This window comes from Cyprinus carpio, chromosome B7 (genome assembly GCF_018340385.1).
Source record: "Cyprinus carpio isolate SPL01 chromosome B7, ASM1834038v1, whole genome shotgun sequence".
In the NCBI taxonomy this organism is placed as follows: domain Eukaryota; kingdom Metazoa; phylum Chordata; class Actinopteri; order Cypriniformes; family Cyprinidae; genus Cyprinus; species Cyprinus carpio.
The window spans coordinates 8,331,921-8,345,439 of record NC_056603.1 but is presented as its reverse complement, the minus strand read 5'-3'; the positions used below and the strand labels follow the sequence as shown (position 1 = coordinate 8,345,439).

Genomic DNA, 13,519 nt, shown 5'->3' with positions numbered 1-13,519 from the left:
TTTTACTTTTAAGAACTCTTGGTCTTAACTTTCACTTTTATGCCGATGACACATTCAAAACCTGGTGTCAATATGCCTGTGTCTCTTCTTTCTCAATGTTTTACTGAGATTAAAAAATGGATGTCTGAAAATTTTCTTTGTCTAAACAGTGACAAGACTGAAGTGATGCTTATTGGTTCCATAAGTTGCGTAAAGCAGAGTCCATAACCTTAAGTGTGGATGGCTCTGCTTTACAATTCCAAACTAAACTAAAAAATCTGGGGGTGATATTTGACGCCAATTTAACATTTGACCATCATGTTCGTAACACAGTCAAAGCATCATTTTTTTTCATCTCAGAAACATTGCCAAATTACGTCCCATGTTGACTTTCTCTGTGGCTGAAAAGTTAATCAACACTTTTGTTTTTTCACGCATTGATTATTGTAATGCATTGCTGGCTGGAGTTTCTAAAGCTACCCTAAGTAAATTACAGTTGGTACAAAATTCAGCTGCTAGAATTCTGACTAGGACCAGTGCGAGGGAGCACATCACACCTATCCTGGAAAAATTGCACTGGCTTCCTGTTAGTTTTCGTATTGATTTTAAAATTCTTATGCTCACTTATAAGGCCTTGAATAATTTGGCCCCTCAATATTTGTGTGAGCTTTTAACCCCCTACACTCCTACACATGTTCTACGCTCTTCTGAAGCTGGTCTTTTAACTGTCCAAACAACACGGCTAAAATCTATAGGTGATCGGGCTTTCTCTTCTTTGGCTCCTAAATTGTGGAATTCCCTGCCCTCTGAGATTAGGAATGCATAATCCCTTAGTGTTTTTAAAATGTCCCTTAAAACATACTATTTTAGGATAGCTTTTATGTGATTCATGTGATTGTTTGTTATTATATTGGCTTTCTATTTTATTAAATTTTTTGTATTTTTGTTTGATTAGTTTTTACTGCCTGCTTTGTTATGTGTATCTTTTAATTTCATTTTTTATGTAAAGTGCTTTGAGATGCTACTTTTAAAGGCGCTATATAAAATAAAGTTTATTATTATTATTATTATTATAAAGTGACCGTCGTTCAACTATTTGTAGATTTCAAATAGTTACAACTTCAGTAGCCTACACATATTTGAACCACGTGTAAACAAAAATATAACCTAATTAGTTATAATTAAGGCGTATAGAATGTTAAAATGCGTTTCAAATATAAAGTTAAGTGGGTATCATTACCCATTTTACTATTTAATAATTTAATAAATTTCAAAATGTAAAAGTTCAGTTAAGAAGTATTGTATCAATATCGACGATTCTGGCCTTGAAAAGTATCAGTATCGTATCGAAATCAAAATAAGTGGTCTCGCCCATCCGTAACTTTCACTGTGACTCGTGTACAGGGGCGGTTCTGGACCACAGTAACTTGGGTAACCCCCACCCCCAGAACTGCCCATATAGATACAATGTGATAAAATATAAATTAATGACAAAAACATTCATAAAGTATGCAAGTATCATTTACCATTTGGTCATTTCATCATGTTAAATAAATTGGTATCATCAGTAGGTTCTGTTGTTAATTAAATGTATAACATTAACACAAGCTTTTCATCCTGTACGTTTAAAAAAAAAACGATGTATCATGGCTGACCATTCGGTTATAACACTTTCTAATGTACTACTAGACAAAGATCACACAAAATGTGACGGTATAGACAAATGACACAACTATGAGAGTGACTAACATGGGTTTATCGAATTAATTTAGCAAATTAACAGCAATGCGTAACAAACAACCTTCAAAGAGTTAGTGGAGTGAGCAATCTAATGGTTAATAATCTGGGCTATTAATGCCAAAGTTGCTTTTTGACTCCCATATGGAGGTGATGCATCACTTGGAGAACTGAATAAGGCATCCTTTCTATTGCCATTCTGCCAGAGAAAAGCATTTAACCTCAGTAAGGACAGAAGAGAGAAACTGTTTCTTAGTGAACTATACAGTATGTCCTGCATCTTTTCCAGTTGCTGATGCTCCCTCAGACCGCTACACACTAGTTATGCTGCGCTTTCTCATGCAATATTACTGTTATTGTTTTGTATTGTACTTTTTTTTTTCAATGCTGCACATGTTTATCTCTTTGGCGAATACCATTTCCACCAGTTTGGTTTTGTGGATTTTTGTCAACTAAATAGTGAATCTCGGTTCTTGGAAACTGGAGTCTCTAAAGGAAGAATATGGGATGTCTTATATTTTTGATGTTTTTAACATTTTGCTGTTTTAATTAGTTTTCCTGGTGTTTCAGTAGAGGTAAAAGTGAATTGAGTTCATTCATACCATGTGTGTGGACTGAGGAAGGAACACTGAGCCCCTGTGTAATCAGCAAATTGGAGGTTTGGGAGACACACCCACCAAAGTAGCTCTGGTCCTAACAGCAGTGCTATTATACAACTGCCAGTGACGCCACCAAATCCCCCCCCCCCCCCAACAAAACACACACACACACACACACACACTCTAATACATAATGAGTCCAATATATTCAGTACAAACACACTGTCTTTCATATAAATCCAACATGAAACACACAGTGAACCAGGTTCATAGGACAGTGCCAACGCAAGAATAACCGGACAATTGTCACGGGTGAAGCATTTGACGTAAACCACTTCATGTTTTTGCCAGTAGGATGGCAATGAGCAAGTAAGGCATTGTGTGCAAAAATTATTAATTTAACACCAACTACTGTATAAAAATAAATACAACCATTTCTGGATAAAACTTTGTCATATCTGTGATCTTTTTGGTGATAACTCTGATCTCAGTCTAGTGACCATTAAGGTTTGTTGTTTTCTTAGGGGTGGGGTTGCTATTTGTGGAGCCTGAGAACTTAAGGGAAGAAAAGCATAAAAACTGCTTTCTGCTTCCTTTCTTCAACTCTACATCTTAGTAATCAGAGTAACCACCCACTTCTCTCTGAAAGCCTCCATATCTTATCTCACAGGCCTAAACTAAAACTTTCCAACAAAAACAAGAAAATCTCAAAAAGCAGACAGTGCCAACTCTTAAATAGGAGACATTTTTAATGGAACAAAATGTGATTGACCTAACTGCTTGGACTTTTTTTTTCATCTCTCTATTATGCAAGAAGCCATTTAAAGGGACGGTTCACCCAAAAATTAAAATTTGATGTTTATACAAGATGTAGGTGACTTTGTTTCTTCAGTAGAACACAAAGATTTTTAACACAAACCGTTGCAGTCTGTCAGTCATATAATGGAGGTGAATGGGAATCACGGCTTTGAGAGTCAAAATAACATACACAAATAAAACCAAATTAAACCCTGTGGCTCGTGACGATACATTGATGTGTAAAGACACAAAACAATGGGTCTGTGCAAGAAACTGAAAATTATTATATAAATATAATTTTTTACTTCTTGATTCACACAATGTCCGAACTGTTCGAATTGATAGCCAGTATGTTGCGATATAAATATATTTCTGTTTTATCTTGGAACAATAAGACAATTATTAGTACTGGACTTTGTCTACTGTAGCAGATTCAGAGACCGCTGCGTGCTGGAATATTTATGTGTGACCCCTGACAAAGCACTGCTGCTAAATTTAGTAACAGGTGAGTAAGCATAAATAGCATTATTAGATTGCTTGTGACAATTTATGCAGCATATCCCACGTAATGTGCTTGGAGTTCACAACCTTACAGTAACCTGCAGGCATGGAATTTCATGATTAGAAAAACTTCGATCTTATTGCCTAATATAGGCCTACTGCTTCTATTAACTAGGTTGCAGTATGAGGTAGTAATCATCTAATGTTTTAGAACAGATCTTCTTTTTAATCAAACAAGACAAATAGCTCCCTGAAGTACAGCAACTTCAGTTCACTTCTGGAGGTCAGTGTAATGTCCATCGAGAATAAGGTTTTACCTGTATGTACTAAATACAAACAGCAGATGTAGTTTAAGTGAGGAAAAATACATTTCTGAATGGCTCACTCACTGACTGAAACAGTTAATGTCTAACAAAAAATGAAATCTCATACTGGAAAACCACAGATTGACCATGCAGCTAAACTCAATGTTAAGGTCACATGACTAATGCTAACTGCGTCTGGACGCGGACGGACAACATTTGCTCAGTCTATTTCCTCACTCAGATACAGCACTGATGACAAACAGTTATTCTTCTCCTAATATGGGAAAGAGGGACGTTAGTCCTGTACACAGAATAAGAGATTTTTTTTCTTTTCCTCACTTATGAATTTCTTGTGGCTCAGTTGCATCAGCTATATGAGCTCATTTCCTTTTTTATCTCATCTATATATACAGTCAATGTATGTAAACCAGACAACACGCTGTCAGATAAGTTGAGCTTATTTGACAAAAAAATTGATTGAACTGTAATACTGTCCAGATAATAGTGATTTTACACAAATGTCTTTATCCAAATCAGAGCAGACTTTTTAAAAATGTGCTTTTCAGTTTCCACTACGATCACAGCATTTTTAGGCTTTTTGTTGTTGTTGTTAAGGGATATCTACATTAAAACCTTTTTTCAGTTGCCTTACGTTTCTTTGTCAAATTTAAACTGTTGAAAGCACCCCAAAAAAAGATATTATTGTAGCAGTAAAAGAATGTCACCACGTCATAGACTAAACAGGAAAGGAAGACAGTTCCCTACCCTGCACAAGATCAAGAGAAGAATGCATTATATAGTATGTAGTGGACCTTCAGCTGATGCTATTTTGGGTGTAGCTAGTTGTTATTTATGCACTGTTTACTTTTTACAATTAGTGTACATTTACGTTGTTTAACATTGACTGTTAAATACATGCTAAGATGCCTATTTTTTCACTGTTTGGATTAATCAAATTCTGCATAAAGGTTCTTGCATCCTATGTGCAGAGTGACTGTGCCTCTGTTCTTCCATCTGTTCTTTATGAGGTGTGTATAAAAGGGTCTTAGGCTACTGGTTGTGACGTCAGGCCCGCTATTTTTCCATGAATGCATGAGTTTTCTAAGAGCTGTAGTTATAAGTGTTAATGTCAGTTATATAAAGGTTCTTGGCGCTGACCTGGTACTAATGAGCCTATACCGGGGGACCATGTAGCTTAAAGAAAAAACTCCATTCTCTCCTTTCATGTTGCCACACCTTCACTAGTTCAACAAGTACCACAAGAATGTGAGTTGACCAATCAGACAACAATTGTATAGTCCTTAAAGCAAATAGAAAAGAAAAATACCATGCCAGCATCTACAACTAAATTATAATTGTGTGTGGCTTAAACAAATTGCACTAAAAATTTTAGAAAGTGAAATGCAGTGGCAAAGAATTAGCCTTCTGGGTTGGCCTACAAATTGACGGCTCTGATAAAGTATTGATGTAATGTAGCAATTAACCATTCGTAAAGACCCACCCCCCTTTCATTACTGTTGCTATGTCCAACAAGTCATGGCGCTCTCACACCGCACATAAAACAAGTATAAAACAAATCAGCTTTAAATTTTTATTTTTTTAAGAAATTCCAACAATAAATACAGTTTTGTGGCTCTTTAATGTCACTGTAGCACCTCAGTTAAAAGCGCCAAATGAATCGATCATCTCTTCCTCTTTACTAGTTTTAGCATGAAATAAACATTAAAACATGTAGTTCAACCACGTAGAAACAATAAGATTCACAACTTTTTTCAAGTTCAAGTCCACCGATGTTAATCTGCTCCAAAAATGGCAGATTCTGCTTTAAGATTGGTCAGATCGCCTGTCAATCAAGCTCCCTGTGAAGGGTCAATTGATCCGTGCAGCTAGTGTTGTTAAATTCATCGTGGCGTACAGCGAAATAGCTCCAAAAAATGAGTGCTATTATTGTTTTCACTGATGTGCAACCTGTACATATGTTAACGTCTCAAAAAATGTGTTTTAGGGTTTCATGACCTTATTAAGGTATTTTGTCTGAATATGTAGTCTGAAGTTGCTATTGTGTGGTCTTTCAAGATTTTCTCACCCTCACGTCTTTATTCAGCCTTCTCAAGGATATAGAACACAATTAGCCGTTTCTGTCTGAAACCCACCCGCTTCAATACTTGCGGCTGGACCTTTTACATAGGGCCTACGTCATCTGAAGATCATGCGTAACTGATGGAAAACAGCAGCATTTTTCCCCTCGCTTGCGTTAGTCAGCCTCAGACAACGGTTCAGTCAGCAGTGCCGTTACTTCAGCACCGGACCTGTTTTGAGTGGCACGAAGCCAGTTTCTAAGAGCAAAATCTGAACATAACTGTTCAAATGAAAGCATCCCCACCCAGTCCGTCTAACTAGTGTCTGAGCCCACAAATCTATATTTAGCAGGATACAAACTCTGAAAATACAGCATACACTTCTGAGTTGAACAGCCACTTTGTTGTGTGGAATGTGTGGCCTATTTATTGTAGGCCTTAAATTGAATGAGCTAATGTCATACTGACAAGGGAAGCTATAGGATCATATTATGAGCCGGTTACATATGCAGTCTAAACAATGAATTTAGAACAAAATGGACAGGCATGTTTATATCATTACATAAAAACACCTCTTGTCCAGCCATATTCTTTAACAATAACCTGAGAATAAAAGGCCTTAGAGTTTACTGTATCATTACATTTTAAAGGAACAGTATCACAGGCTACCAAATGGCTTAACGGGTTAGTTCACCCAAAAATGAAAATCCTGTCATGAGAATTACCAACATTGTTTAATACCTTTTCTTTCTCTCTCTCAGTGGTTACCAACAACTATTTGCTTGCCAGAATTCTTCAAAATATATTTTCTGCTTAATCAAAACAAACTCACACAGGTTCGGAACAACTTGAAGTTGAATAAATGATGACAGAAGCTTAATTCTGGGGTGAACAACTTCTTAAAGTTAATGTAAACTTAAAAATAATCAACCTCTGTCTGTTATCTTAATAAATGTTGGCCAGCTGACTTACATTTATTCACAGCTGACTTGAACTCTATAACAACGTGTTGTTTGTTCAAGGTTATTCAGCTTTTATATTTATAATAGCTGAATATAAGCCTAGGTTATTTTTGAATGATTCAGGAAAGTAGCCACGGAATGGTTTAGTCACTTCATCAGCAAGTTAATATTAAACACCATAATGAACGTCATGTTACTAGTAAAAATGAAAGTAACTGTAAAACCAGCTGTCATGAGTCAACCTTTAAATATATTGACGTGCGTATATGGATATGTCTAATAATAAGCGCCTCTGCTGTTTTAAAATGAAAGAGTTTCTTAACTATATAATTGCATAAATGGCCATTGGTGATGACGGAACTGTGTTATCACATCAGAACCTGCAGATGGCGCCGTTTTAGCAGTTTCTAAGTGTCGCGTGTGTGAGAGTCAGAGCAACATAAACTCATCCCTTCCGTATTTTCATTTAAGAATATTCAACGTTGACAAACCCTCCGATTTTGTTGCTCAGCTTGTTATTATTGTTGAACACAGGATGGATTTCACGATCCGGGCCGCCACGCTCGAGGACTGTAAGGACATCTCGCGGATGATTCTGGTGAGTGGACGTGCCCGCGTGTCATGTGCGTGCGTGCGTCCATTTATGACGATTTTAGAATCTTATGAAAAATCGAAACACGGATCTGCTGCGTCACAGGCAGCATGCGTAATCTTTCATTATCTTCCAAACACTGCTGTTGTTTTAACGTGTAACGAACGTAATTGCATCAGTGTTTTGATGATGGCAGAGTTACAGTAAGCCTTATCCATTCGGGGCACTGTAATCTGACACTTTCCTGTCATAGAGCCTACTGGACGGCGTTTGGAACGCTGGGAAACGTGGAGCAGCTGCTACTTTACTGTGCTTTGATCGTGGATGCGCAATGACGTCATAATAATAAAGATGAAAGGATCCGAGAATCGGAGTGTAGCGTGGTCGCTAGATTACACAGGCCATAGTCACGTCAAGAATTACATGTACCTAATTACTAAAACCTTGTTAGTTATTGGTGCGTGCGACAATGAAAAGAAATTACAAATTAAACACTTTGCTGATGTCAGAAGTGAAAACAAACATCTATATCTAATAGAATTTAAAAAAAACACACATTAAATCTAAATAAAACCTGTCATATTTGCTATTGTGCCTGCTTGAATTGCATCCATGCTTTCTTGTGTGCAGTAAACTCTAAAGCAATTTCTTTACAGATATTTTATATGACTTGATATGTAAATGTTTTGCTAGGAAAAGTTATCTTGACCTTCATCCACATGGCGCAATGTGAGTTCAAGATTAAATGACTGCCTTGATGTAGTGTGCATATGAAGCTTTTTATTGGCTTATTAGTCATTCTTTCATTTTTAACCATATTAATGTCATCATGTATGCATCATGAGCTTGCAAAGTGAAGAAAACTGGCTTGTCACTGAAACGGTTCCTATTGTCAAATCATTCATACTAGGAACTGGCTGAGCATGAGAAAGTTTCTGACCAGGTCAAGATTACACAAAGAGGTAGGCCTGATTGTCATATTGTCATAATGAATTCTTTAGTAAGAATTTTTAAGCTTTTTTAAATAATTTAAAGCCAGTCATGCTTCTCTACTGTAGATCTGGAGCAGGATGGATTCTCCAAAAACCCTTTTTTCCATGGAATTATTGCTGAAGTGCCAGAGCACCATAAGTCTAGAGAGGGTGAGAAAAAATAACCTTGATTTGGTATTTATATTGGATTAACAATCCTATTACAACATGAAATAAAATCTGCTGTTCTTCTGCGATGCCCTGCAGTAGGATACAAATTTGTTATGTAATCTGGGCATGTGTGTCACGTCTAGCCTGAGTGCATAGTGGTTACATAAGCTTGTTTGCCCTTTTTTTCTCTTTGAATGTACTTCCTCACAGTTACATATACATTTTCTACACCATTTTAAAGCAACATTGCCACAGCATATATATATATATATATATATATATATATATATATATATATATATATATATATATATATATATATATATATGGGTTTTGTTTCACAATCCTCTCCAGGGTGCGGTTATCCCTATTGCTTGTACACTTTTTTTCTACCACATCTTTTCCTTCCCTTCACCTCTCTATTAATGTGCTTGGACACAGAGCTCTGTGAACAGCCAGCCTCTTTCGCAATGACCTTTTGTGTCTTGCCCTCCTTGTGCAAGGTGTCAATGGTTGTCTTTTGGACAACTGTCAAGTCAGCAGTCTTCCCCATGATTGTGTTGTCTACAGAACTAGACTGAGAGACCATTTAAAGGCCTTTGCAGGTGTTTTGAGTTAATTAGCTGATTAGAATGTGGCACCAGGAGTCTTCAATATTGAACCTTTTTACAATATTCTAATTTTCTGAGATACTGAATTTGGGATTTTCCTTAGTTGTCAGTTATAATCATCAGAATTAAAAGAAATAAACATTTGAAATATATCAGTCTGTGTGTAATGAATGAATATAATATACAAGTTTAACTTTTTGAATGGAATTAGTGAAATAAATAAACTTTTTGATGATATTCTAATTATATGACCAACACCTGTATATATATATATATATAGTTGTGGCATTTATCCATGCATGACTAGTTTACCCAAAAAAGGAAAATTTGACAATTTACTCACCCTAGAGACCATCTAAGATGAAGATGGGTTTGTTTCTTCATCAGAACAGATTTGGAGAAATTTTACATTTCATCACATGTTCACCAATGGATCCTCTCCAGTGAATGAATTGGTGCCGTCAGAATGAGAGTCCAAACAGCTGATAAAAACATCTTTTGGAGTAATCCTTTAATCCGTCAATTAAATATTACGATGTGAAAAGCTGCATGTTTGTAAGAAACAAATCCTTCAAGCCTTTTTTTATCTTGAAAGTGTTGCTTCCGGCCAAATATAAGTCCATAATGTTTCCTCCTGTGAAGAAATCCATCCCCTGTCCTCTCACAGTAAAATCCACCGACATATTTAGAACTGTTTGGGCTGGTTTTGCTTGTAAACAGTGCTTGATCTGTGCATATTTCTCTCCTGATTAAGATCCAGAGATGACTTTTTCACAGGAGAAAGCAATATTATGGATAGAGGATATTAATTGGTGGACTGGAGTCTTGTGGGTTACTTGTGTATTGTTGTGATGTTTTATCAGCTGTTTGGACTCTCAGTCTTACGGCACCCATTCACTGCAGAGGATCCATTGAGCAAGAGATGCAATGCTACATTTCTCCAAATCTGTTCCGATGAAGAAATAAACTCATCTCAATCTTGGATGGCCTGAGTGAAAAATATTTTTTTTTTTGCGAACTATTCTTTTAAGTGCCTGGCTAAATGTGCTAACTGTATGTTTTACAACTTGATATTGTTTGGCTGGAGTATGTTTGAGTTTTGTGTTTACCTTGGTGTTAACATTAGTGTTTTTTATTTTAGCTATCAAGCTGACAGAGATGATTAATGTATGTATATCTCTTTACAGGTCATACCAAGGTTGGTTACTCTCTGTACTTCTACACATACAGTTCATGGAAAGGTCGGGCGGTGTACATGGAGGATCTGTATGTGATGCCAGAGTTCAGAGGTAAGGAAACCACACTGTGTGCTTTTGTTTATTTGAACTGAAAATAAATTGTAAGCCCTTTGACTGAATAATGATTTTCTGTGAGTATTTCCAGGGAAAGGCATTGGCAAGGCTCTGATGTCCAAAGTTTCCCAGGTGAGGGGTGTTTATTTATACTAGATAATAGCAACATATGACACACGACCATAATACATAAACAAGGAACCTGTTGTTAAAAAATTGAGAATTAGATTATTGTTGATTGTGTACGATTTGACATCCTCAGCTTGGTCTGGCTGCTGGTTGCACCCAGCTGAATTTCACTGTGCTGGACTGGAACAAATCATCTCTTGACTTCTACCTAAAGCAGGGCTGCTGGGATGTGACCTCTGACCTCGGCTATCACTGCATGCGCTGTGAGGGCGATGCCCTTGAACACTTGGCCCAGGGGGACCTTTAAATTTTGAAGCACATACTGTAGATTCCCCCGTCAACCCCTGACCAGAGCCACAAGTAACAAGTTGTTTGATAAGCACAGGTAGACAGTAAACTGGCAGTTAAAATGGGGAAAATGAAATAAGTAACCATGCTCATATCCTACATACATTTTCTGAGGCGATATAGACAAGCATTATTGCAGAGAACAACACACAGAAGATGCTGCTTATATATGTTGCCTCAAAAAGTGCATTACACATTGATTCATTCTACACCTTTAAATTCTGGCCTAAGTCTGGCCTAACCAAAGATTCAGAAGTACACTGTTGTGTTATTAGGAATCACATCTATATTGGGCATATTATGACATAATCATTTTTCTACTAGTGGAAAGAGTGGAAGTGAAATTGTTACACTTAGTGCTTACAATGGTTCATATTTAGAATTTAGAATCTTAGATGTTCTATTTAAATAGCCATTTAAATATTTAGCCATATATAACGTGTCATTTTATTTGTATGTTTGAACATCTAGTCTGTCTCGCTCACCAAACCACTTGATCTAAAATTATACACAAGTAGTGCTCTTAAACTATGTAGTAATATATGAAGAACTGATTGGTACACAAGATTCACAGCCACCTAGAACATGAAGATGCGTCTGTTTACACTGTACATGCACAGATATGAGCCACATACTTTTCTCGACTAACTTTTGGTAACTGTTACCAGTCACAACAGAGAATAATCCCACTATAAAAGTAGAATAATGCACTAAAGTTGTAAATGAGCTAAATCCTATTCGATTTTGGTTAGTGGAAACCATGCTTGGATTTTGCTTTTCTGAATTGTTTACTTTGCCTTGTAGTTAATTTGTGTGAAAGTTTTAGTAACCAGATATTTTAAGTTTATTGCTAAAAGGTCTTTGGCAAGAAAATCTTGTGCTATACATCATAACCATGAACAATATACAACCCGTAAGTACCTCAGTCTCTAAATTTAGTCAGTAAAATTTTATGACTTGTTAGGATGGAACTGTTATTTTTTAGCACTTTCGAGAACATCTGCGTAGCCTCATTGTAAAGATGATGGCAGAAAAGTTACAAGCTGCTGTATCCAATGTACCGTGGAGTCTGTTGTTCTGTCGGCCATTGATAAAAAGTACATTTGTCCATGGTTTTGCTACATGTGTTTTTACTTGACTAAAAGCTTTTTAAACATTATGATCTAGATTAGTGTTTAACAAAACTATGCACAAGTAATCATAAAATAAACACAGTAAATGCCATCAAAGCTCACATCTGAATCAATGGCCATAAGATTAATCGTAACTGGAAGCAGGATTCACATTTGGCCTGCAGATCACCACATTTCCAAGCTGCTGATACGCCAACTTGTTGCACTGACCACACTTTAGGCAACAGCGACATCAAGTGGTCACCCGGAGAAGCCATTAACGACATACCACATTTAGGACTTTTTCCAGCGCACTTCACTGAGGAATTCAAGTAGTAATTCGATGTTAAAAACAACCGAGACAACAGTTGTGACTTGCATATGTTGTTTCATTTACCCTTTAAATGCTCAACCGATTGACAGGCTAACGTTTCATAAAAAATTAAATGAGCCAAAACGCTGTGAATCAGACACAGGCTCATTTTCTGACTCATAATAATCAAAACTCACTGCCAGGAAACCATCCAGTTGTTTGGGATTTTTGGAAGGGAAAAGGAAGAGCAAAATTAGACACATCTTCAAAATATTGACATTTATGTTAGGAAGTGATTAAGCAATGATTAGACTGTTCTGTTTGTCATTTTAGAAACCATAGAGGAGATTTTAAAAAAGACACATTACATTAGTATTCAAAGATAAAAGCAAACAATTTATGTCATTTGAAGGTATGACAGGTTAATATTTGAATAATCCCCGCTAAAAGCACGCACCAAAAAAAGTGTATTTATATGCCTAGCAGGCTTTATGAGCTGATTCATGTGACAAAAAGAATATAAATGTGTATTGCTGGAGTTTTTTTTGTTATGAAATAGCGCATGTGGTTTATTGCATAAATGCTAAGACTAATGTTAGAAGTTAGTCATCTGGTCATAAGTCTTAATAACTGGTAATTAAGTAGGTTACATAAAAACATTGGTCTAATCTGAATCGGAAAAGAGACTAATTGCCACTTGGCTTTATGCAGCTATTTTCTTTCTTTCTTACAATACATTTTCTCTTAGCATTTCTGTGCGGTGATAATTTAATCAGCACCCTTTACTCTTTACTCTATTAATCCAGGGGCAAACTTTGTAGAACCTTAGAGAATAACCAGTTCAACCAGCCTTCTAGAAAAAGACAGGCGGACAAGCGCACTTTTTGATTTGAGGCAGGACAGAGCTAAATAGTATTTCGCTCCAGAATAAGAATACTTGGCAGCGCACGAGGGGGGAAGAAAATCTGTTTTCCACTGCTGTGCAGGACTCACTTCCCTGCAGTGCATACTTGCGCACATG

The 13,519-nt window shown here is 36.6% G+C and overlaps 3 protein-coding genes across 3 annotated transcripts in view; 2 read left to right on the top strand and 1 right to left on the bottom strand.

Moving 5' to 3' along the window:
* Nucleotides 1–7,337: 7,337 nt before the first annotated feature.
* Nucleotides 7,338–12,185, top strand: LOC109091495 (thialysine N-epsilon-acetyltransferase-like). Its single transcript, XM_019105267.2, has 6 exons — nt 7,338–7,557; nt 8,462–8,513; nt 8,610–8,693; nt 10,492–10,593; nt 10,688–10,728; nt 10,859–12,185. The coding sequence occupies exons 1-6, from the start codon at nt 7,495–7,497 to the stop codon at nt 11,030–11,032; spliced, it is 516 nt and encodes a 171-aa protein (XP_018960812.1). The 5' UTR covers nt 7,338–7,494; the 3' UTR covers nt 11,033–12,185.
* chd3 (chromodomain helicase DNA binding protein 3) overlaps nt 10,404–13,519 on the bottom strand; it is a 63,734-nt gene continuing 60,618 nt past the window's right edge. Inside the window, exon 41 of the transcript XR_006155136.1 lies at nt 10,404–10,413. The gene's annotated coding sequence lies outside the window, so the exon portion shown is untranslated. The remainder of the gene's footprint in view (nt 10,414–13,519) is intronic.
* LOC109091496 (tumor necrosis factor ligand superfamily member 12-like) overlaps nt 12,336–13,519 on the top strand; it is a 9,810-nt gene continuing 8,626 nt past the window's right edge. The window contains exon 1 of the mRNA XM_042727014.1: nt 12,336–13,519. This exon is cut by the window's right edge and continues 622 nt beyond it. The gene's annotated coding sequence lies outside the window, so the exon portion shown is untranslated.